Source organism: Natrix helvetica (genome assembly GCF_964273705.1).
Source record: "Natrix helvetica genome assembly, chromosome: 6".
In the NCBI taxonomy this organism is placed as follows: domain Eukaryota; kingdom Metazoa; phylum Chordata; class Lepidosauria; order Squamata; family Natricidae; genus Natrix; species Natrix helvetica.
In genome coordinates, this window is record NC_138553.1 from 73,090,434 (window position 1) to 73,117,193 (window position 26,760).

The window sequence follows — 26,760 nt, forward strand, 5'->3', positions numbered from 1 at the left end:
TATGAGCAATGGGTACAATTGCAGCCTTGATCAAATCATTCAAATAGTTTCAAGCAGCAAAATGAAAAAGAGTAACCCAGCTGATCATTCATGCACACACTATTAGAGTTTGTGAGGTGAGGTGGAATACCTTTGTTTTCTTCATTTCTGTCACATCCTGTTGCAATTTTTTCAGTTGCTTTTCATACTGTGACTGATTTTTAAGTAATCGTGCATGCTCCTTCTGGGCTGCCTGGAGCCTCTGCAGTTCTTTATTCATGGACTGAAGCTTCTTTTCATATTCACTTTTAATCTTTTTTGCTTTTTCTTCTGAGCAGGTCTCCACTGAACCTAACAATGTTAATAGATTTCTCAGCACATGAATTATGATCACACACATTCTAGGCTTAAATTAAGCCACAATGCTAAGTTGGGCCACTTTTCAATTTTTGCTAGAAAATTATGCTCCTACTTACCATATTTTTCGGACTATAAGACACACTGGTGTATAAGACGCACTAAGATTTCGAAGAGGTAAGTAAGAAAAAAAGTTTTTGTCCTCCCCAGCCCCCAGCAGGGCTGGGGGAAGGCAAAACCGCCCCTGTTTTTTCAAAAAACAAGCAGAAAACAAAACTTTTTGCAAAACCGAGGACATTTTTGCCTTCCCCCAGCCCTTCCCCCAGCCCTTCCCCCAGCCCTTCCCCCAGCCTGAAGAGTGCTGCTGGAGGGTGGGGGAAGGCAAAAACGTCTCCATTTTTGCAAAAAAGGGTCTGTTTTTCACCCATTTTTTGCAAAAATGGGAGGTGTGGGTGGGGCTTCAAGAGGCCACAAATGGCTGTATTCGGTGTATAAGACGCACCAACATTTCCAAGCACTTTTAGGGGGGAAAAGGTGCGTTTTATACCCCCCCAAAATATGGTACTTTACTCGATTTCTTTTTAACAAGTGGGGGGGAGGAAAAGCAAGAGACCTTTATACCTCTTGTATCACAGGCCTCCATTTTGATACACCAGTTGGCTGCTATAGACATAGTAGGAGAACAGCATGATAATTTTTTTCTCAACTGTCCCCAGTATTACATTGATCATTGCAACAAGGCTTTCAGCTGGAGCTCATGAGAAGAATCTTTACATTATTAATAATTATTTAGCTGGCCAAGTAATTTGAGCCCAATGCAACGTAAGGGAAAGCACATTATTACTCACCAACTCTAAAAAGCAAGTCTTGATCCAGGACAGAATAATAAATAATGCACATTTAACAAATTTAAAGGAATATCACATGCCACCTGTGCCACAAACATGGAGCAGTTTTGTCACAAAGGTAAATTTAAGAGTTGGTGTTGCCGCTAAAAAAAGAATGACTTTCTGCAAAATCTTGGTAAAATATTTGAGATGCATAGCAACAATGATTGTGCAAAACAACTGGTTAGGAAAAATCATGCAAGTTAGGAGGAAGGAGTTGGCTTTCAGTACTGGCTGCCTTTTAAAAATATTCCAAATTTCTATCTGCCCATGAAAACTTGGGGAGGCAATGATAGCAATAGCAATAGCACTTAGAGTATATAACGCTTTACAGTGCTTTGCAGCCGTCACTAAGTGGTTTACAAAATCAGCCTGTTGCCCCCAACAACTTGAGTCCCACCTTTACCCACCTTGGAAGGATGGAAGGCTGAGTCAACCTTGAGCCTGGTGGGATCTGAACTACCAAACTGCAGGCAGCCAACAGACAGTAGAAATAGCCTGCAGTACTACACTCTAACCACTGCACCACCATCAATGATGGATCAGTAGGGGATGAAAACCCAAATGTTGCTTGTTATTTGTCTGTTACAGACAAAATGGTTACTGGATCTCTGGCGTATTATATATTGATTATGACTGTAATTATTCCTAATTATTTAGGTTGTGGGTTTTTTTTAAATTTTATTTAATGTTACCCACCTACAATAGCAAGATGAGTGGCCATATCAATTGTTGAAGGAATAAGCAAACTTCCAGCTTTTGCTACAGGTTTTCCTCCCTAATGTAGAATGTCTCTTGTTGCTCAGATGTGCAAAAGGAGGTGGTAATCCCCCCCCCCCAATGATTGCAGCTCATCATGAATACTTATCCCACTCCTGTAGAGAAGTGCAGAAATGGCCCTGAATGATCTACTGCATAAGCACCAAGCATGGGAAAGCAGGAAAGAGTGAGAAAGAAGCCCAAGATTTCACCACCTCAATTCTATTTGGTACCAGCTGATAACCTGGCATTGCCCGGGTATGTATTTATCCCAATCCTGTATTAGAGGGAGCTCCCTTGTGGTGTACTGTGAAGGCGTTACCATGGCAACTCCACTGTACTGTACAGTAGAAGCCATTTTAAGGCACAACAGGCTGTATCTGAACCGAACTTGAATCCAAAATGCACACTGTCACTGTCAAAGGTACTGTGACTTGACACTATAAATATAATTCAGTTCTTTCATTCCGGAGTTATGCTGGAACATACACACACGGGGACACACACACACACACACACAGAGCCATTTAGATAGATAGATAGATAGATAGATAGATAGATAGATAGATAGATAGATAGATAGATAGATAGATAGATAGATGGATAGATAGATACATACGTTATGGAGGGAGGGAAGGAGATAGAGAGATGAGAGATAGATAATGGAATGGCTGGATGGCTGGATAGATAGATAGATGATAGATAGATAGATAGATAGATAGATGATAGATAGATAGATAGATAGATAGATAGATAGATAGATAGATAAGAGTGGGGGAGAGAGATCATTTACATAAGGCTTTCAAGACTCTGTTATTAACAACAAAATCAGTTCCAGTAGTTTTCAGAATGTCTGTTTCATGAGTTGGTCTCCACAAATATGACAACCACATTGAATATTTTTATGTAGACCTCTTATGTTGCTGCTTTCACCAACAATAAACTTTTAAAAATTAATACTCTCCTAATCCAGTTATTTGGTGAGTGGAAATTGTCTTACCCAGATTCTGAAGCACCTGATCTCTTTCAAGCTGTGTATCTCGAATTTTATGCTGCAACATCATAAGCTTTTCTTCATACTGCCTTTTCAAAGTTTGAAGCCTTCGTTGGCTATTCTCTAGTTCGTCAATGAGCTTCTGTTTTATGGCAATTTCACATGTAATATTTGCTAAATCTGCCTGATAATTCTCTATAATGAAGGAAATTAAAAGCAATAAAAAGATGTAAGGCATTGTGGTACTCAAAAGCTAGCTATTTAATAGAACCTTGGTCTGAAATTCAGATTTGTTTGGTGCCCCAAACTGTTGGTGTATCTACATTAAATATTTCCAATATATTTACATTACCTTCTTTTTCCTTGATAAGACTATCCATATTATAGTCATTTAATAGAAGAACTGATGGCTCTTGCATTAAAGCTTGATTTCTCGTAATAGTCCTTGTTACTTATTCATTAGCAAAATTTATTTTTAGTATACATTTTTAATAATAAAGTTGCAATTAAAGTTCATGCTCACAACTAAGAAATCTTCATCTGGGGGGCACAACCTATGAATGACCTACTGCCTAAAAATAAGCCTATGGTTTTAAAGTTGAATGTTCGTTCTTTTCAAAATACATTAATTTTTTTTATATTCATATTATAAATCTGAAATCCAAGAGTAAACTGATGGTTAACTTAAAAGCAGAAAACCTACCGTGTTTCCCCGAAAATAACACAGGGTTTTATTTTCTTTTGACCCCCCGAAATAAGCGCTTTGACTTATTTTCAGGGAAGTCTTATTATTTTTGAGGTGCAGGAGGCAGCGAGTGTGATCACGTTATGGCTGCTGCTGTGTTGCAATATTTTTGGGGAGGGCTTATTTTAACGCATGCGCTAAAAACCCGATTGGGCTTATTATCCAGGGAGGTCTTATTTTCAGGGAAACATGATATTTAAAAAGCTTCTAATGTCTCATTGAAATCTTTATAACCATAGGGATTTACTGGTCACAATGTATCATCTAATCATGAATTCATGAAATACATATTAAGTGTAATCTCTTAATGTTGCTCGTCTTAATTTTAAAATACCTACTTAGGTCAAAGGAGATAACAAGACATTAAGTATCTCTCTGTCTGGCTTACCTTTTTCATCAGAATCAGAATCTGATTCATCTGAACTTTCAACCACCTCCAAATCTTCATCTTCGTCATCTTCTTCTTCGTCATCCTCATTATCGCTATGCTCGTGCCCATCTTCCTGTAAGAATCAAAAAGAATCAGAAACAGGAACTCCTTCCCTGTGTTAAGTGGTATCTCCGTTGGGAGGCAGAGAGTAGTGCAGCGGAATGTGCAGCCGGAGAGAAAAACGTTGCTAGTAGAAACACACGAATAGAGTCACAGACACTGCTAGTAAAAACAAGTAGCTTTACTACTAAATTTGCTTCACAAGCAGTGATAGTTGATATTAGTCCAAATACAATTCAAAGAACAAACAATTGCTTACAGTTGCAGTTCACGTTCCAGTCATCAAGTCATCAATCATAGGACAAGCAGAGAGAGAATCAGAGAGAGAATGAGCTCTCCTGACTTCCTCTTATAGCAAAGCTAATTACATCTGTTAGGTACATCCACTCATTTAAAGTAACAGTGACCATTTGTCATGGTAGATAGATAGATATTGCCTGCCCAACACTAGGAGTATACTCCCAACACACTGTTTCCTCATTTTAAGTATAATTTTAATTTGATCCCAGAACAAATTATATGCACAGCCTCTCAATATTAAGCTAAATAATATGTCTCACGGTCCTTTATTTACATGTATGTCCTTTCTCTTACTCGCTTCTGTTAAAATCATGATTACAAGACGGAAATTGTATTTTCTTTCTCTGCTTTAATACAGGCTCCTAGAGAAAACAAGCCTCATTATTAATACACGACAAGATGTATTACCACAATACTTACCGCTTCTAGGTCATTGTTTTCTCTTTCAGAAATGCCCTTTTCATCTTTTTTCTCCTGCTCATTATCTGTGTTTTCTTCTTTAATAGAACTGTGAGGGGGGAAAAAAATCAAAGGGGAGGGGGAATATAACAATTGGAGGCATATGTTTCCTCCCCACCCTTTAAGTCAAACAACTTTGCTAAAGAATAACAATTTAAACATTGCACCATTTTGCAAGATCAAAAATCATAAACATTCAACACCAGACTCAACCCTGCATTACATGCACAACACAGCATTCTGGGTGGGAGGGTTCAGAAAGAAAGTTAGCACAGTAACCCAGAAACGAGAGATGGGACTGCATAGCCAAACCTTTATAGAAATATAGATAAAGGTCCATTACAAAAGTCTGCAGAGTGAGTCTGCATGCCAGAGCAGTATAAGGTAAGCTGGATGTAAAGCTAGAACCACAAGGGGAAAAAACCCAGAAGAAACCCATATATTTATGTACATATAATAATCATGTACAATCATAAAGTTAATAGTTTAAAAAGCAGAAGAAAAAATGCACAAAAATCTGAAACTGCCTCCAAGACCACACCTACATTTGAAAGAAAGTAATTGCAAAGTGAAAATAAAAAAAGTAAAAGAATGCAGGGATTGCAGTTACTGTAATGCATGAAATAACCTTAATAAATCCCTCTATGTTAAATGGAGTTCAACTTCTAGAAATGGAATTTAGAACTGCACCCTTAATATCCCTCAATAATGGATCTGGATTTTAAAAAAACCCACAACTATATTTTAGATAAGCTGCCTGAAATACATTACCTGTTACGATTTCCCATCTTTGAAAGTGATGTAGTGCTCCTTGAAATTTGAATGACTATAATAAAAGATTGCCCGTGTATTTAAATTTATTATATAGTTGATATGGCTGTGAATAAGTTTGCTTTATCAATTTGTTTCAAAATACATTTTGTTGAATCTACATTCAAATAAGACTTTTCATATGAAATCATTTGCCTCCGACTAGATTTGATAATTCAGTAAAAATTTTGTGCTGTGCGAAATCTTTTCTAAAAATCAGTCTCAAAACTGGACAGATAGATCAAATCAATTGTGCACATTTTCAGCTGCCTAATATAGTATGCAGCTGGATATGAAATGCTTATCCTTTGTTCCTTGCAAAATAGCTTATTAATGCAAAAGTATGACTGTTTCTTTTATTCCAACCTTTGTCCTATTTCAACTAATACCTCCAGCAGTTATTCTGATATGTTTTGTTTTTTATCAACCACTTCAAATGAACATAATTCATCTGGATTAAAAATTTTGGGATGGATAATTTTTATCCTTCCCTACTCTCTCTATTTTTCTGGCCATCAACTTTGTTAAATTCTCTCAGAAAAATGGATACATTGAAAAAGTAACTAAAATTAAATCAACAGAATAAGGAAAATTATAACAAATGTGTACTATTGCTTGACAACAGCCAATTCAATTTTAAAGTTAAATTACTACTGAACACCAAGTTTTCTCAGCTAATCTTTCCTGAAGAGCAGAATGTCCCAAATACGTCTTGTCATCAAATCAAGTTGGATTTCAGATGGAAAGTCTGATTTGCGATTCAATCAATCTGACGTTGAAACACATTATTAAAATGAAGTTAGCATGCACAACGGTAAGTTGGCTCGCAAAATATTCTCTATATTGGAAATTCCAATTGTGAATTGGGATAAATCTAGTCTTTAGCAGGACTTGTGATATTGGACAAGATATAACAAAACTAAGTAGCATGGTCCATCAAGATACATGATCAATGACATTAAAAACTGCTAAGGCATTAAGGAAGATCAGGATAGAGGCACTACCCCCAAACTCCGTTAAATATGATCAAGAACCACAAGCTGTTTAAGTACTACCAGTAAGGCTCAGCTGAAAAAGGCCGGATAATCCATTTCTCAAGCTATAGGCCAGGAGTGTCAAACTCACAGTGTCACGTTGTCATCATGTGACGTATTGCGACTTTCTCCCCCTTCGCTAAACCAGGGGTTGGTGTGGCCAGCACATGACGCCTCTGGTCCGCGAGTCTGACAACCCTGTTGTAGGCCAATCACCTTTCCAACAAACAAAAAGTTGTTTCCCAAAGAAAATCTTAGGGACCAGATGAAAATTATCCAATTATCCATTATCCATTGTGTTCAGTGATGGCTTCTTCAAGAACACATTGATGAACATACTATTCGAAGTAGGTGTTCTGACTTAGGCTTCACAAAATCATGAAGCAGACTCCTTGTCCCGACAAAACCCCTTTTTGTTAAGCTAATGTGAATTCCTCTCATTCACATCCAGCAAAGTTCCGGCAAACAGTTTTTCAAGGGTGAATATACAACCACAGACCTTATCAGGCTTGGAGAGCTGCCAGGCCAATATCTTCCAAACGCAATGCTGTACAAGAAAATACTTGGCAAGGAGTCTCTGAGAGTCACGAACAAATCTTCACATTAATTAAATGAACAAATTGTCTCCTGCAAACTCCACTCCCTTTCGCTCCTCTTTATTCCCTATGGGAGGGGCCATTCACAGTCCACCTGTGCCTTTACTCCCAAGTCGGCCCTTGTTCCTTAACGGTTCCCTTCTCCTGGCAGCTCTGTGCATGCGCACATTGGGAACAGACTCCAACTGTTCTTCTGCCTCATTGATCTCCAACTCCGAAGCCAGCTGATAAATGTCGGACGGCCTTGGCCCCATCTCTGCCTCTGATGCAGAGCACTCGTCAGAGCCTTCCTCAGACTCCAAGACTGGTCCATGCTCCTCCCCAACCTCCTCACTGTCTGAGTCTGCCACCAGCGCTGCTGAAGGGCCACAACAGAAGGGCCACAACACATACCACCATCTGCCACAAGATGCTTTAACTACTGCATGGACCAAACATGTGTCCCCTCCTAGGAGGCTTTAACAAATCATAAAGGACAAGAATCTAAAACATAGGAGCTGCATACTCAGATTCCAAGACCTTTGATCATCTGGATCAATAAGTTCAATTTCTTTCCAGATAACCAAGCAAACCAATCCTCCAGGCAACTCCACAGGATCTATACAAGCAGAATTCCAAGCAACTTTATTCAGCAGATGTTTAGAATAATTTCCACAGCAACCCTTTAAATGTTGCCATGGACTCTCCTTACCTGTAAGAAGGGGATACAAAAACATACATTGCAGACTCCTCACTAGCTGTGGAAGAGGAATCCGATCTGCGCTCTCTAGCTGCAGAAGATTGGGGTTGGTCTGGAAGACTTGTGGGGTCCCCCGAGAAGATTTTCGTCTAGAGGCTTGAACTTGATGCTGCAGGTCCGATGAGATGCCCTTAGCAATGGCACGGGCAATCACATTCTGAAAACCCTCAGAAAGCTCTGGATAAACAGGTGAGAGGTTGGATGGCTCAGCAGATTGAGGAGCCAAATGTGGCCTGGAAGAAACTGTTGCCCTGCGGCCAAAGGGGTCTCCCCGGTGTCCTGAAGACTGGGCTGGAGACAGAGGCAGGGATAGTGGGATAACCTCCCTCTCCAAGCTACATGGGGAATCTAGAGAACCCAGTTGGACTTCTGGCAGGGGTAAAGGCCAAAGAGGAGAACGTGACCTGGATGAGGAAGGGCTGACCTCCTCCCTAAGCCTCCTGCCAGCCGCTCTGGTAATGTGGGGCTCCTTACTAGGAGCTCTCTTCCTAGCAGATTTAGAGGTGGCCTTCTTAGATGTAGGCTTTCCCCTTGATATAGGGGTTGCCCCACGGGAGGTCTCCTCGCCTGGTGATCCCCGGGCAGCTGCCTCCCCATTCCTCGCAGCCTCCGCCATCACTTCTACTTACACCCGCTGCCTTCCCACCTCCTCTCTATTTCAACCAGCCCGGCTCCTGCGTGCGATCCAGAGCTCCTTCGGACCAGCGCAATCTGCTGCCACGCCGCTGATCCACGGCCCGAATAAGCCGGCCCACCACCGATCAAAGGCCCCTCCCCGCATTACCGGTGGAGCACAGGCCCGAAGAGAACCTTGTCCTTCCTGGCGGTGCTTCTGGACACTTGCGGCGCTGGAAACAAGCGCACCGATCTCCGCGCCCCTCCACGTGCATCCCAAGATGGCCGCCATCCAAAATGGCGGCTGCCGACCACGCGGCCCGATGCCGAGCCAGCTCCAACCAAGCCGCTTCTTCAGTACCTCCGCACCCCCTGCCGATGGGTTTAGGGGTTGCGCGGTACAGCACCCTCAGGCACGTGACCTGGAGCCTCCCCTTTAACCACCCAGTGGCTCGGGGGCTCCCCTGTGCACAACAAGTCCGGCTTGTGTGAAGTAAACAAAATTTAAACAGCACAGAGATGGAAGAAGAGAGGTGGGAAGAATCACAAATGGAAAAGACCAAAGACAAAGATATAAGGAACAAAAAACCTCTAAAACCAATTGGAGAGTCAAAAAGTTACTCCTTCTGGGCCGAAGACTGAGGTTAATCTGGGGAATCACGAGGAGGAAGCAGAGGGAGTGGCCTCAAATTTACCTCAGTCTCCGGGCAAATGGGCCATGTTAATACCCACATGTGACTCCTCTCACAACTTGCTTCGGAGACAGAACATAGAACAATAGAGTTGGAAGAGACCTTGGAGGTCTTCTGGTTGAACCCCCTGCTCAAGCAGGACCCCTCCCCCCAGACCATTTCAGACAAATGGTTGTCACTCTCTTTTTGAAAGCCTCCAGTAATGGAGTACCCACAATGTCTGAATGCAAGCTAGTCCATTGGTTGATTGCTCTCACCGTTAGGAAATTTCTCCTTAGTTCTAGGTTGTTTCCAACTATTGTTTCTTGTTTTTTGATGCTTTGAAAAATAGGCTGACCCACTTGACTTTGTAGGAGCTTCTCAAATATTGGAACAGTACAATCATGTCTTACTAGTTCTTCATTAGACTAGACCAGGCCTGTCAAACCGGCGGCCCATGGGCCAGATGCAGTATGTGCAGGCCACGCCAAACCCAGCTCCACAAAGGCAAAAAAGTCACAATATAGCCTGAGATACAAGTGGGTTTGACACTCTTGGACTAACCCAGGGGTGTCCAAACTTGGGAACTTTAAGACTTGTGGACTTCAACTCCCAGAATTCCCCAACCAGCATGGCTGGCTAGGGAATTCTGGGAGTTGAAGTCCACAAGTCTTAAAGTTCCCAAGTTTGGACACCCCTGGACTAAACAAACCGAATTCCAGCAACTGTTTTTTATTATGTTTTAGCTTCCAGCCCCCTAATCCTTTTTGTTGCTCTTCTCTGCACTCTTTCCAGAGCCTCAACATCTTTTATATTGTGGTGACCAGAACTGGATGCAGTATTTCAAGTGTGGTCTTACTACTGCCTTCTAACCACTGTGCCACCACAGCTCCTGAAAGAAAGTGCATGACTTAAAATAAGAGAGTTAAGAATGGTGAAATCCAAATGAAATACAATAGAAGGGGAAATAATATAAGGTGAGCGGTATGGATTGATAATTGCTATTAGAAAGAACAGGAAGCGCCTGTTTGTATTGCATTGTGTAAATGTGTTGTACGTCTAAGTTTTGTGTGTGTGCATTTTACATGTTTGTTAATAAAATTGAAAAATTGAAAAAAAAGTGCATGACTTGATTTAATTGCTTATGATGAAAGATTAAGAGAACTGGCAATAGCTACAAAAGACTAAATATGGGCGAACCATTATTTGATAGTGTCAACAGTAATCTTGTGAAAAATGGATATGAGAGAAAAGAATATATGTAAAAGAAAACTTAGAATGATTGCAGGAAGTTTAGAGTATGAGTCCTCTATTATTAAATCAGTGTTGGTTGGGGATATGATGCTATCTTGTTGGTGGAAAACCTGAATTACTGCAGACAAGAGAAGAAAGATAATATGACAAATGAGTTTGGTCTGAGCATTCATATACCCAAACCAGGATGGTTTTGCTTTACAAATTAAAAAAAATGAATTATGATGCTTTACATAAATGAAAAACTAGACCAAATGGATGAGTTGTAAAGCTTTGTAGAATGTTTACTAATCTGGGGAAAGGGATAAACAAATTTGAAGATATGCAGATATTTCTAGAACAACAGCGAGCAGTATGTGGTCTGTTGCAAGGAACGTTTGTCAAAAGAAGATTTACAACAGGAATGTGCTTGAGCCATATGAAAGAGCTATGGTGAAGTGGTTTAATCAGACAGAGAATTTTCTTCTACTGGATACAGAGAATAAATGAGGACACAATTGCAAAATAGGTGAAAAAACATTGAACGGGTCAAGAGAAAGGAGAAGACTGAGAAGGTGTATAGAGGTCAAACCAAATTTTGAAAAATAATTCCACAGTCCAAGACAGCAGTTGATGAGGTCTAAAAAATACGACAAGTGAAAAATTTAAAGAATAGGCAATATATGAAGTAGTATATAGATATAGTTTGGAGGAAAGATGGTTTACAAGTATAAAAAGGTAAGAGAGCTATAGTGAATGGTGCTGGTGTAAATATATATCTAGCCATATTTCCTTTTTCTCACCACCTATCTTAATTTTCTGAGATAATCCTTGCCTGCTTTATATAATGAAAGCTAAAATTAGCAAGTTTTTTCTGAAAAAGTATCGTTTTTGATAGCATCAACGTTTCGAGAACAACATCGTTAGGAACATCAAAGAAAATGCTAAGCAAAGTATTTCTCAGTTTGTAAACTTTTTGAAGATATTTTTAAAATCTGTAATTATGAATTATATGTTCCAAGTAATCGTTTATACTCAAAAGTACATTATTAAAAAAAATGCTTTGTACCACTACATATAGGCTCCAAATCAAAATGACTACAAAACAGTTTTTAGCTTTTAAAATTTATATCAAGAATTGAAGAACTCAATTTAAAGGATTTCAAATTAGAATTTGAATTTTTGAAGATTTTAGATGCAATATTTCATACTTCCGCATATATTCCATTTATCATTTTACATCCAGTAAAATATGGATGTATAAAATCCAGTCATCATTTTACATCCAGTGATTAAATATCCTTGGACAGATAACTTTCCTCCCTATTTCTCTATATTAATCTGGATTTTATTGTACAAAGCAGTAATGAATAACACAGTAATTTTTGTAACCTAATTAATACAGTATTTGTTACGTATCGTATACCACCATTTAGGATGTAACACAGGTCGTATCCTAAATACTATCCAGACCTCTATGCAAATATGAAATTTAGAAGATAAAATCTTCTCAACCAAGAAAATAGGCAATCCATGTTTCTTGCTTTCTCCCCTTCCCTTGGTCTTTCAAGTTTTTACGCTTTTATACCTAGGTAACACACATAAATTCATTACCACTAGCTACTAGTTTCTTGCTTCAAAAAGTAGGAACTTTTAGAATGGTAGAATAGAAGAAAGTTGATACAGCACTGCTCTTTGTAAGATTTCTTCCTGGGTTCTCAGTTTATTACTGAAATAACAGAAAATAAGCAAAACCAATGGATGGGGGCAAAATTATTGTGATTTGTGATCTCAAGGTGATTCCACCCTACAGTCCAAATCCCATGATGTTCTTAGGAGTCTCTTGCCCTCAAGAGTAGATTGATAAGAAAACAGGGGACTGCAATGAGTAAGAAGTCACATCCTGTTGTGTGAATACAGTTCAACTACAATTCTACTTGTAGTCTAGAAAGTTAAATGTCTACGGAGATTCTCAGTCATCCAGGTCATGGTTGTCCCAAAGGTGCTTTTTCAAGAGGCAACTGGACTTTCTGATTTTTCTTTGAAGACATTTCGCTTCTCATCCATGAAGCTTCTTCAGCTCTGACTGGATGGAAGGGAATGGAAGGATTTATACTCTTTGCAAACAGCTGGTCATTTGCATTCTTTTAACATGTCATTAAGGCCCGCCATAATGATTTGCTAAAAGAATGCAAATGACCAGCTGTCTGCAAGGAGTATAAATTCTTCCATTCAGGTAGTCTTAATGACTTGCAAAAGGAATGCAAATGACCAGCTGTCTGCAAGGAGTATAAATCCTTCCATTTCCCTCCATTCAGTCAAGAGCTGAAGAAGCTTCTTGGATGAGAAGTGAAATGTCTTCAAAGAAAAAACGAAGTTCAGTTGCCTCTTGAAAAAGCAACTTTGGGACTATAGAAAGTTAAGTTCTCATGGAAATGAAAACATATGATTCCAACTTAATCTAGGTCATACTGAAAATGGTTATTTGCTAGGGAACTTAAATATTTATGAAAGAGTACTTCATTTTTTCAATTTTAACTTCAGGATTCATTTGTGGTAAGCCCTCAAGCAAAAAAAAAATCTGTTAACGACAGCCACATTGCTGTTATAGCATTATGTTTGCAATCTGCTTTACCTATTGAAATGGGTTTTAGTTTACACCCAGCCTCCTAACTGCTCTGGTTAACTTTAATCCCAGATGTAAACTTATTTTGGGGGTAGGGTGGGGTTGGAAGTAGTAATTTAATAACAAGGAAAAGGATTAGTCCAGCAAAAAATTTTCATATGATGAAACTTCTTTGCTAGATCTATGTAGAACTATATACCTTTTTTTCATCTCCATAAGATACACCTGATCATAAGACGCAAACAGGTTTAGAGGAGGAAAACAAGAAAAAAAAATTTCTGAATGGAGCCTATGAGGACCCCAAATAGGTGTCCTCTCATGTGCCAGCTCTGCCTATTGACTCCTGCACTGCGGAAAAGAGACAGAAGAGGCAGGCAATCACAAAGACAGAAGAAGCGGGGTTTAACACTGTAAAAGGACCCCATCGCCACCGCGGCCCAGCTATTCATCAATGGACCGGCCCCCCAAAAAGAAGTGCGTCTTATTGGGGTGGGGGGAGTGTGTCTTATGGAGCGAAAAATGTGGTATGGTTATATGTGATCCAAACATTAGTTTTCAAATGACAATCAAAAACCTGGGAAACACTCCAACCTTCGTTCTTCTTGACTGCTTTCCTCAAGTTTCTGCAGCCTTCAAAAGCACCAGGTACAGTATTGGAAGACCAAGCCAATGAAGGACAAACCAGTGAAAGCGAGAGCAACAAGAAGGCAAACAAAAAAAAAATGACATATGAGGTCATGGAGTTCAATGTATATATTTTTTAAGATGATAAAAAACCATAACTAGTTTGAAAAAGAAAAGAAAAGGCAATTCATTCATTACAAAATAATAATAGCCATGCTGGGAGTAATGAGAATTGCACTTCAACACATCTGCGTTCTGACGTCCATCCTGGGAAGATTTCCCACACTTTTATCACTGCAGTTGTATGGGAGCAGATAAGCTTTCTGATGTGTCAAATTCAGTTCAATCATTTTTAATTTATTCAAGCTTAAATTAACTCCCACTTATTTTCCATATAAGTTTGTAGTTAGTTTGTTTTTTTTTCAAAATAAAAAACCGAAAGCAACTCATCTTCTAAGATCCTATTTTTTGCAAATAGTTTTATCCAGATTATGCTTTTGAATGTTACTTCAATATTCTGGTGTGTACTTTACATTTTTGCAAGCATCTAAAAAAAAAAAGTACATTATAATTCCTGAATTGGATTGGAGATGCAAAGATGAATTCGTTTCTTTCCCCTTCCTACTCTTTCTAACCATTTGTTTTCCACAGATCAGCAAATAATTTTAACATGAATCAAGGACTTTTTAAAAACATCATCAGGCTGCAGAGACATACTACTAAAATGATGGTTTACCATTTTAGCAGTACAAGAACCACCCTATTAGAAGACAGGTGTTAAGAGAAAAGTTGTAAAATTTGTTTTTAACGTGCTCTGAATACAATGTTCCCTTTTGCTCCTTGCAGAAATGCTTACTTAATTATAATTCCATTATGTCAATATAGAAGAAACAAAAGTATCTCTAGGAGAAAAACTTCAGAAAAGCTTGAGCCTCTAAACCAGGAGTGTCAAACTGAAGGCCCGGGGGGGGGGGCGGCTCTGGCCCGCAGAGGCTTAGATATGACCCGTGGGGCTGCCTTGGAAATAGCGAAGGACCAGCCCGCAGTGCCTCTGCCAGCAAAAATGGAGCTCTGTTTTCACTGGCAGAGGATTGCAGGAAGCCTTCGTAGCCGAAAATGGAGCTAAGGAGCCTGTTTCCGCTGGTAGAGGCACCCCCCCCGACACAAATGACATCATGCTGACCACACCCACCTGGCCATGTCCCCCTCCCAGGTCAAACAGTACCCTAATGTAGCCATCAATGAAATAGAATTTGACACCTCTGCTCTAAATGAAACACAACATATTTTTAAAATATATTCCATGAGAAAGTCAACTGTTTATATTTTGCCATAGTACAATAATGTTTTATAATTCAGTATGTCAATTATTCCTTGAAAGAAAAATTTCAGAAGCAAAAAGAGAGAGAGAGAGAGAGAGAAAGGAAGAAAGGAATGAGGAATGCTTAGAAATGATTGCAGAATATGGTTTATGCTGAAATATGGCACTGAGATGAAGACGTTACTGAAATACACAGCAAATAAAGGCAACTCCCAAATTATGTTAAGTTAGTAGAAGAATTTGGTTAATAAGAATTTGGTAACTAATTTGCCAAATCCATAAATCATCCATTTTAATATAGAAGATAATTATTTCACTGAAGAAACATAAAAGCCTTATTTTATTTGTGGGTAAATATTGCTTAAAAGCCTTTTGCAGATAATATCACCTACTCCAGTTTGGCTGATCTTAAAAATCTATGACACGCGTATCAAACTGACCGCGTCACGCTGCCGTCATACGATGTTTCGTGATGTGAGTTCTAGTCCCACCTTAGGCATAAAGCCAGCTGGGTGACCTTTGACTAATCACTTTTTCACAGCCTTAGGAAGGAGGCTATGGCAAACCATATCTGAAAAACCTTGCTGAGAAAACAGCATGATCTTGAGAATCAAACACAACCAGACACAACTAAATGGAAGAGAATCAGAGTCAATTACATTGACTGTAAATGGAAAGATGACCATCTACACATAAGACCAGAGAAAAAGTAACTGGCATCTTAAAGTACTATATGCCCTTGAATTTTCCCAAAAATTGCTATCAAAATTGGAAGTACTAAATATATAATTGGACAGAAGGGATGCAAAAAAACTAATTACAGGAAGTTTCAGAGGAATAGAATATTCCCATTTTGGGAACAATTGGTTTCAGACAACAGTGCTAGATGGTAATCCTATTAATTTATTATCATGACAGTTGCATTTAGCTATGGTTTCCTCCTAGCTACTTGCATATCTATGCAAAATCCCCCCCAAAATGTGTTGGCCTAATTTTTATAAGAACAATCTGGAAGTAAAGCATAGTTTAGTTTCTCACTGGAAGTGTTCCCCATGAGGTGGAAAGAAAAGATAGCTGCAGATGCTGAGATGGCAGCAGAAGTATAGTCTTAAATTATCAGAAGAACTATGGGGAATGAGTAATGGGAAGAGATAGGACAGAGGTGTAATGGTTGAGACAAATATTATTCTAGACCAGTAATGGCTAACCTTTTCTGGACCAAGTGCCCAAAGTGTTTGTGTGTGTGTCCAAATCCCCCAAATGCAATGCGCATGCAGTCCCCCACATACGCCCCACCCCGTGCATGCATGCATGGGCCCCTCACATGCGCCCTGCCCACCACGCATTCGCAGCAGAGAACTGAAAACTAACTAGCTAGCGGGAGGCATGTGCACATGCGTTCTGGAGCTGAGCTGGGGCGACAGCTGGGGTACCCCCAGAGAGGGTGCTGCGTGCCATCTCTGGCACTCGTGCCATAGGTTCGCCATCACGGCTCTAGGGAAGAGCTACTGAAGATTTATGGTTTTGATAACTAAAGATGTGAGCTCATAAACCTGAATTGTATTGGGACTGTTTATCCTTCTGAATATGCATCAGTTTGAAGGCAAACATGGAGGAGACTGCCAAAGAGTTTTGGGGCACGGTCCAGAGAAGTGTTCTGAAAATTCAAAGAGCATCATAAGACGTAGTCTACACTGGGCAGATGATCCCTCAAAGAATGAAAGAGGATTAAAGGTTTTATCCACTTAGAAATAAGCAAGCGGCAGCCTGACTGGCAGAGAGCAAATTGCCATCAATATATGCAAGGACCTTTTTAAGTTCTAAATTAGGAAGTTGATAGAATCAAGATAAAGAGCAACGGACAGATACATTATGCTAACATTATACAGCACATAAATATCTGGGTAAAAAAACAGGGTATAAAATATTAATCAGAAAAAAATTGCATCCATTATTAACTCAGAATGGGGAGAATACATAATATATTCTGTAACACTCATGTTACAGAATATAGCTGGGATATCAAAACTAAAGGCTAAAGAAATATTTGTTTTTAACATCTCATTGTTTGAACAAAAGGGGGAAAAAATCTGCAACAGTGTTCTGTGTTGAGTTTCTACCAAATCCTGAGAGCCCAGAGAAAGTCCTAGTCACATTTAATTCACTATGAGTGTAAATAAAATGAAATCAAGTTTAGTGTTTGTTCTAGGGCCACTTTTGGAAAAGAAGCCCCTTCAAGCATAATTCAAAAGCTAAGAGTGGCTCTCAGTTGATAAGAAAAAATTATATACTCTTGATAAATCGGTATTTATGCATACCGTATTTTTCGGAGTATAAGACACGTCAAAATTTTGAAGAAGCAAATTTTTAAAAAAATTTGCACTCTGCAGACCTCCCCAAAACGGCCTGTTTTTCACAAAAACGGGGTAGTTTTTTGTCAAAAAAAGGGCATGAATAACATTTAAGAGGCTTATAGAGTGCTCCGGAGGGCTAGGCGGGCAAAAACAAGCAGAAAATGGTCCGTTTATCACAAAAATGGGCCCGTTTTTTGTCCAAAAAAAGGGCTTGCATAGCCTTTAGGAGGCTTATAGGGTGTCCCTGGGGACTGGGGGGCCCAAAACAAGCAAAAAACGGACCATTTTTCACTCATTTCTGCCCTCCCCTGCTCACAGGAGCACTCTGGAAGTCTCCTAAAGGCTATGCATCGCCATTTTGGTGAAGGGGAAGCCAAAAATGCTGTATTCAGTGTATAAGATGCACCCCTGATTACATAATAATTCAGTATAAGATCATTTGTTTTTAAGATGTTATGGAATGGCAAAATAATAAAAACATAAAGTAGTATGAAATGAATGACACAGCAAGACAGGTATAAGCGGAATATGAAAAAAATAAAATAACCCACTCTCAACATTAAAGGAAACTCTTAATAGCTACCCAAATCAGTGTGTAAATCTAGCATACAAGTTATGTTGTGATTCCCTGATAAATTACAGTACTCCATGATAAAGGTAAAGGTTCCCTTCGCACATATGTGCTAGTCGTTCCCGACACTAGGGTGCGGTACTCATCTCCGTATGAAAGTCGAAGAGCCAGCACTGTCTGAAGACGTCTCCATGATCATGTAATCAACATGACACAAAACCGAAGGCGCATGGAGCGCTGTTATCTTCCCACCAAAGGTGGTTCTTATTTTTCTACTTTCATTTTTATGTGTTTTCGAACTGCTAGGTTGGCAGAAGCTGGATCAAGTAACGGGAGCTCACTCCATTACGCGGTGCTAGGGATTCGAACCGCCAAGCTGCCGACCTTTCTGATTGACAAGCTTAGCGTCTTCCCAACTAAGTCCCTTGACTCCATGATGTACTTAACAACTATTAACCGAATTAGACCAACTGCCTGGGTTCACAAGACTCAACCATAAACTAACTATACTGGATGGGTTCCCATGATACACTTCACCACAAACTAGGTAAGCATCCTATGCAAATTTATCCTGTGCAGTGTTATGTATTTTATTTTCAAATTTAAATTGAAAGAAGTTGTCCTGATTTAAATGCAACTTCAAGAACGTTATTCGCCATTGTCTTATAAATAAGAATTGTGCACCAGACTCATTGTATTACTCATCATAAAGTAAAGCCCTCGCTTGATTGCAAGATGTATGGCAGGATCCATATATTCAATAATCCAATTAAAGATGACAGCTAGTTAAGAAGCACTCAATGGTCAGCCTTGACTTCTACCTCTTTTTCTTCTTCTTTTCCTTCTTCTTCAGTTTTTCTAAATCTTTTTTAGCCATATCCAGGATTTCAATCGTCTCCTTATCAGAGGGAAGCATCGAAGCAGAAAATGCTGAGGGTCCACCGAAGTATGTTGACCTTGTTGAAGCTCTTGACAAGTTGCGCCGAAGGTTTTCATTCACTGCTTCGCTTTCGAGTAGCTTAGCTCTTGAAGAAGAAAAATATATTGAGAAGAAGGCAGAAGAAAAACTCAAATATAAAACTAACTAATTAAGAATGCAATGGCTTATTCAAAATTCTAAGCCATTTGTTCACATAAATGCAAAAAGAGGCACATGGAATTGCAAACAATAGTCACAATAATATTTTCATCATTGTATAACATTTTAACAAAGCACACTTTTCTTTTTCATACCATATTCTTACAAGAATATGGACAAGCTAATTGTATAGTGTTTGTAAGCTTTTTGTTCATCAGGATGAGAAAATTAGGTTAGTGGATAAAGTTTTTTAGATGAGTAAACCATAATGCAAAACTATTGTTTTCCCTGGATTACTGACTGCAATCTTGGCATGATGCATTTCCCTGTTTATTCCTGATTTGATTTTGCACTCCCAGAAAGAGAAGCAAATCAGAAATAATGACTAATGTATTGAACTTATAAAAGCTGGTTCAAACAAGCAATGGCTTGGTGAGATATGAGAACTCCAGTAATTTATTTTATTTTAATTTAATTTAATTATATGGAAGAGATTGAAAAATTGAATCAACTATTGTTTAATGTTACAATATATACTATATCTTACTAACCACAGATTATTAAATAAATCAGCCTACTTCATAAACAAGAGTTGAGACTGCCACAATTTGTCTGGGTTCAAATATTATGCCCTCCCAATGAAAAAGAAGCCATACTGGCTGTGAACTCTGGAACTTGTCATCCAGGAGCTGGAGTCATTGAAGACACTGTCTCAAAAATAAAAAAATAGCTACAATCCTTTATATTCTAATCATACACAACCAGGGCAAAATTATAATAATAGCAGAATACTACCTGAGATCCTCAATTTCTTTGATGTAGTTATGAATCATATTACTGATTTCTTCATTGCCCTCTCCTGTAAGAACAAGATTGAGTTAAATTTAATACTAGATGGACACAAACTACATGGCTTTTAAATGTACTGTACTTGCACAAGGATATCAAAACATTTAAATAAACCAGTCTGAAGTTTCACAGAATCACTGGGTTTGAAGGGACCTTGGAGGTCTTGCAGTTCAGCCCCAGCTCAAGGCAGCATCCTTACGCCATCCAATGGTTGTCCAATCTATTTTTGAAAACCTCCAGTGACTGAGCACCCACAATTCTGGGAAGCAAATTATTCCTTTGATTAATTATTCTCATTGTCAGAAAAATACTTCTAGGTTGGATCTCTCTTTAGCAAGCTTCCACCCATTGCTTCTTGTCCTGCCCTCTGGTGCTTTGGAAAATAAGTCAATCTCCCCTTCACTGTGACAGCCCCTCAAGTACTAGAAGACAATTATCACATACCCCTTAATCCTTCTGTTTGATAGGCTAGACATAAATAATTCCCTCAACTGTCCATCATACAATTTAGCCACCAGGGTCCTTATCATCTCCGTTGCTCTTCTCTGTACCCTTTCTAGGGTCTCAACATACCACAATAACCAGAATTGGATGCGGCATTCCAAGTGTGGCCTCACCAGTGCAGTATAAAGTAGTTGTCAGGGTTCCAAATAGCATCCAAAAATAAATCAGAGTCCAGGAGAGGGGACGGTTTATAAATTTAATAAACTATAACTATAAGGCAAAGTATTGGTTAAAGTTCCAATTTATTAAGAGAGCCATGTTGGCACATCTGGGAAAACCCCGGATCTGAAAGCTTCCCTGTTTTTCCCACCTAGTTGAAAGTTCAAGATCTTGCCCCCACACCCACAAGTCCATCCCATGGTCCAATCTCCCACTGCCATGCTGGCAGTTCCAGCCATCCCGTTCCAGCCACGTGCAGAAGTGCAAAGACAAAGGATGACCTTGGCTTTCTAGAAAGAATGTTGTTATGGCTATATAGCATCTCACTCCTTACAATCCCCCTTCCCATTTTCCCACGATAGGAAATGCATAGCAGAATAATAGAAAGTGTGGCAGGCCAAAGACCCAAAAGAAAAGATGGCTGCAGGCCTGACAGTAGTGTTATCACTTCACATGATCTTGATACTATCCCTCTGTTGGGGCAGCCCAGGTCAGCGTTGGCTCTTTTGGTAGCTGCTACATACTGCTGGCTCATACTTAGGTGAGGGTCCATTAGGACATCTACATCCCTATCAGGGTTACTAGGTCTTGAGCCAGGTACCGCCTATTCTGTATCTGTGCATTTGGATCTCCCCCCCTTTTTCTAGCAAACCCGCCAGAACTTCTTACAGACCTTAATTCGTACAGCAATTTAAGAGATAAAAGTACACATTACCTGCTCTTGCAAGGACCTGGTTGGCTTGATCACTGGCAAGCTGTGTGATTCGAGCGCTCAAAGCTTCTATAGTCTCTTGCATTGCCTTTATCCTAACTCGCAGATTGTTGTTCTCTGTTTGCAGCATGGCGTTTTCATGAAACATGTCGTTAATACTTTCCACACCTTCCTCATCAATAATCTTTTTACCCTTTAAAAAGAAAAAAGAAAGCAATGTCTTTGCCCTAATCTTAACAAGATCTCTTCTGAAAAACAGGAACACTGTCAAGGTAGCATCTTAGCTAGTTCTGAACACCGAATTATAGTTTGTCTGGAATAAAATCATATTGAAGTGTTTCATATATGCTTCAAATGTGCTCAAATATCCTTACATGATATGGAAATATCTCACTTAACAATAGCAATTGGTATCAGAATTTCCATTCACTAAGCTATGCAAGTATAAACCACAACATCGTATGACTGCATTGCTTAGCAATGGCAATTTGGGCCGTCCTATTTCCATCCTTGAGTAAGAATTTGGGGTTGTTAAGTGAGGATCTCACATGACTATAATATGCAATTTCCTGCCAAGCAAGTTGCAATACGTCACATGACAATGTGTTGTTGCGAGTTTGACACCCGTTTTGGATGATACTGTTCTAAAGAGAAAAGAACATGCATATTTCAGGATTGACATGTGGAATCTTTGGTGCTCTTTGGATTTGACTGCTCATTTGCAAAGTCTACAACTAACCAACCAAGCTCAAAGTACACCAAGGATTCCACAGATTATATTGACTTTGACTGGATATATTCAAAAATAGCTAGCTACAAAAAGACCTAGCTACATGCGGGATCGCATCCTGCCCCATACATCCCTACGACCAATCCGCTCTCACAGAGAGGGACTTCTCCGGGTGCCGTCCACTAAGCAGTGCCAGAGGGCGGCGCCCAGGAGTAGGGCCTTCTCTGTGATGGGCCCAGCCCTCTGGAATGACCTCCCCCCGGATATTAGGATTACCACCGACCTCCGCTCCTTCCGTTCAAAACTCAAGACCCACCTTTTTCAACTAGCAGGCCTGGCTAAACCATAGCTCCATTTTATTCCTCCTGGCAATTTTTAAACTTGTAATTTCTATTGGGGTTTTAATTTAACTTATTTTAATATTTCTGTTATTATAATATTGTATTGTGTTTTATACCTCCTCCGTACAATGTGTAATTTTATAATATGTGTTTTTATTTATTGTACGCCGCCCCGAGTCCCTTTGTGGCAAGGGAGCGGCTAACAAATTTAATAAAATAATAAATAAAAATAAATAATAATAATAAAAATTAAATCTCAAGTGTCTTAATCTTGAAAGTGCCATCTAGCTTTCAAGATTCATCACTACAGCCAGGGGTGAGCTGCTGGGGGTTCACAGAGGTTTGGGAAAACCTCTAGCTAAGTTTCTGTGCAAATCCCACTCCTGGCTTGCCCCGCCCACCCCGCTCCTCCCCTCCCCGGAGACCCCATGTGGCCAGTTTTGATTGCAGCTAACTGCAGGAAACGTGTGAAGGCTCAGGGAGGGCGAAAAACGGGCCTACTGGAAGTTCAGGAAGCCTGGGGAGGCTGTTTTCACCCTCCCGGAGGCTTGAAGAAAAATATCTCCCCCCCCCCCCCCCGGTGCAGGAGGCCGACTAGGCCACGCCCAGCATGGTCACGCCCACCCAGCAACCGAGCAGAGAACCCCTTGCTAAAAATTTTGAAGCCCACCCCTGGCTACAGCCTAGTGTTTTTCAGCCCTGGCAACTTTAAAATAAGTCATTTAAAAATTTTTTTAAAATATCAAGCAAAATGTCAAGCAAATAGTCTCTAAACAAAGAAGCTGCTAAACATGGGACTATCTCTGCTTTTATTTCAACTAGCTGTGAATTGTAAACGTTCTTTCCTTCCTTGCATCTTGGGCCTTTTAACAGATAGGAAGATGAACGAATTAGAATTATAAAGAAGATGACCGTGGATTCAAAGGTGAAAGGTGCAATAGAATGTGCTGGGTAAACCTGTCTGCCCGTCTTAAGGCAACTCACTCTGGCACTTGAGGCAGAGGGAGGTGGACAAGTGAGGCGTTTCAAAGTGCAATTATTCACATTGCATTACAGCAAAGGTAATTATAATAAATTTGCTTTTTTTTTTTTAAAAAAAAAAGGGAACAGATCCCAATAAATGTTACCGTTTTATATTCCATGAGTTCCAACTGCAACCGAGTTATCTCACTCCGCAGAGCATTAATCTGCTGACTGGCCCTGTCCTGATTAACCATCACTTTATTCTTGATATTTCTTGCTCGGTTGGCATACTTTAAGGTGTTCAACGTTTCCATGAAGTCTCTGTCGGAAGGGCTTATACAAGCTATCATGACTGTTTGGCTGGAGGTGAAAAAGAGCGGCCGTTCATCATTTGGAAACAACTGTTAAAGTAATTAAAAACACATTGCTTGCCAAGCACTAATAAACAAAAGCTGAATTACAAGACCTTGATAGGAGAGACCAAATCTTGACCGAAATCTCTGCCATTTTGTAACTAGGCTACGGTACAAAGTGATCATAATTACATATTTCAGAACTGATGGCAAGTCAGGAATAACACATTCACAATGTCTCTGCAATTGTTCCAGTAAGTTTAGATTTCATATATAAACAAAATCATGGATGCATTTTCTCAACAAAATGTAAAAAGTATTTGAGTGCCAAAAGCCATTTTGGCTGAAAAGTGTAGAATTTCTGGAGAATTCCCCTCTCCAGAATTTTGTTATTTGTTGGCATTTTAAATAGCATGTTAAAAGGGCAGAATAACCGATTAAAGTGCACATGCAGAGATGTAGTGCTCATAAAAACACAATTATCAGCTAGATAGCCTCACAGCTAGTAGGCCAATATTACATTCACTCAAATATTTCAAAGGTAATTTTTGTGCAAGAAACTTAGAACACAGAACATAGAATAATAGACCTTGGAAGTCTTTTAGTCCAACCCCCTGCCCTAATAAAATAGGAGTCTCTATACTATTCCAGACAAATAGCAGTGTAGTCTCTTCTTGAAAACTTCCCATGATGGTGCACCACAATTCCAGGAGATAAACCCTTCCCCTAAGTCACGGGTGTCAAACTCGATTTCGTTGAGGGCCACATCTGAGTTGTGTTTGGCCTTGGGGCCCAGGGTGGGCGTGGCCAGCATTATGTCACTTGTGTCAGGGGTGAGCCCGAGCACTCTGCCAGTGAAAATGGGCTCCCAAGCTCCGTTTCGGCTGCGATGGCCTCCTGCAAACATCTGCCAGTGAAACCCCTCCCCTTTCGCTAAACCAGGGGTGGTAGCGGCTAGCGTGCGACTCATGTGGCTCGTGGGCCGCCAGTTTGACACCTGAGCTCCGGTTTCACTGGCAGAGGCACCATGGCTAGTCCTTCGCTATTTCCAGGGTGGCTGCACAGACCAGACCTAAGCACCCAGTGGGCTGGATCCAACCCTTGGGCCTTGAGTTTGAAACCCCTGCCCTAAGTGTTCTCACTGTCAGAAAATTTCTCCTTAGTTCTAGGTTGGATCTCTCTTCAATGTTTTTCCCTCCATTTCTTCTTGTCCTTACCTCTGAGGCTTTATAGCAACAGTCTCCACCCTTTCTGGTTTCATGGACCGGCAAGGAGGGATGGTTTCATATGTGCTACCTAATCCTGCACATACACAAATAAAGCTTTGTGTGCTTGCCTGCTGCTTGTACAGGCTGGTTCCCAACTGGCCGTGGACTGGTACCGGTGCACGGACTGGGGGTTGGAGACCCTTCTTTAGAAAATAGGTCAACCCTCTCTTTTCTATGATAACCCAAGATTTGGAAGACAGTTATCATGTCCTCCTAGTCTTTCTCTTTGTTAGACTAGACATGCTTAGTTCCTTCAATGGTTCATCGCACAGTTTAACCTTCAGAGCCCTTATCATGCTTGTTGCTCTTCTCTAAAAACTCTTTCGAGGGTCTTAATATGTTTTTGGTATCATGGTGACCAGAACTGTGGTATTCCAAGTGTGGCCTCACCAGTGCAGCCTAATCATATGATGTTGAAACTATTGACGCAATATCGAACTGCATTTGCTTTTTTCACAACAGCAGCACACTGCTGGCTTATACATAAGTGGTGATTCACTAAGACGCCTAGATATATCTGACTTTTGCTATTGTTGAGCAGGTACCACATATTTCATACCTGTAAATTTGGTATTCCCTGCCTATGTGTAAACCCTTACATTTCTCACCACCGAATTGCATTTTGTTGGATGAGGCCCAGTGTTCAAGTCTGTCAAGATCCTTCTGAATCTTGAGCGTATCTTCTAAAGTGTTGGCTATTCCCTGCAGTTTGGTGTCAGCTGCAAATTTCATGAGTTCTCCTTCTATCCCCTCATCTAGCTCATTTATGAAGATGTCGAAGAGTACTCGGCCCCAGACAGAATCTTCAGGTACCCCACTGCATGTTTCCCTCCAGGTAGATGTAATTCCATTGAAGACTACATGTTGATTGCTGTTGAGCAGCCGAGACAACATTATTATATTAAAATCAAATAACCAATGGTGAGATGATTTTGCATGTGATAACCTGCAATTATTAAATGTTAACTTAAATGCAGATTGCTAATTACTGAAAATTCACATTGATAATTATATGTGGAAATTAATACACCGTGTCTTTAGTCACCACAATATGACTCAAGCTCTTTATTTTTCTAGCTTACATGTCCTCCTGCTATTATAACACTAAAAAAATACAATTAGGAGAATGGTCAGAAGGGATTTTTCCATGGGCTGAAATAAAAAGTGGGACAGTTGAACCCTGGGAACAGTAATAGAAAACAAGGAGTTGTAAGAGATTGAGAAAGACAAATCTTAATATCTTTCTGGCCCTACTTTAATTGCAAATGTAATGGAATTAAACATTAGGCATCTGCCCATCTATCTACCTTTGCCCATCTTAAATAAAAATGCTAAGGTATTGGAAGCTTTCAAAAAGAAACTGGACAATCATTTGTCTGAAATGGCAAAGAGTCTCTTGCTTGAGCAGAGGGTTCGGCTAGAAGACCTCCAAGGTCCCTTCCAACTCTATTATTCTATGTTCATCGGAAGATGTAATTTTTTTAAAAAAGAAAATAATTTATTTGTATTCTATAAAACCAGTTTTATTTCTGCTTATTCTTAAAAATAAATGCCTATATAATGTATGATTTACAAGGTCATAAAAGGGATTCTGCCATTTAACATTTCTTTAAAGTACAAAAAAATATTTAAATGCAGA

The 26,760-nt window shown here is 39.7% G+C and overlaps 1 protein-coding gene across 6 annotated transcripts in view; it reads right to left on the bottom strand.

The window, feature by feature from the left end:
• KIF21A (kinesin family member 21A) overlaps positions 1-26,760 on the bottom strand; it is a 98,486-nt gene that overhangs the window by 34,240 nt on the left and 37,486 nt on the right. For all 6 annotated transcript variants that reach the window (XM_081957716.1, XM_081957717.1, XM_081957720.1 and 3 more), the window contains exons 8-15: positions 23,665-23,860; positions 21,470-21,659; positions 20,038-20,101; positions 18,986-19,189; positions 4,932-5,019; positions 4,110-4,224; positions 2,983-3,171; positions 131-330 (exon numbers count right to left, since the gene is read on the bottom strand). In XM_081957716.1, coding sequence (XP_081813842.1) covers positions 131-330; positions 2,983-3,171; positions 4,110-4,224; positions 4,932-5,019; positions 18,986-19,189; positions 20,038-20,101; positions 21,470-21,659; positions 23,665-23,860 — 1,246 coding nt within the window. The remainder of the gene's footprint in view (positions 1-130; positions 331-2,982; positions 3,172-4,109; positions 4,225-4,931; positions 5,020-18,985; positions 19,190-20,037; positions 20,102-21,469; positions 21,660-23,664; positions 23,861-26,760) is intronic.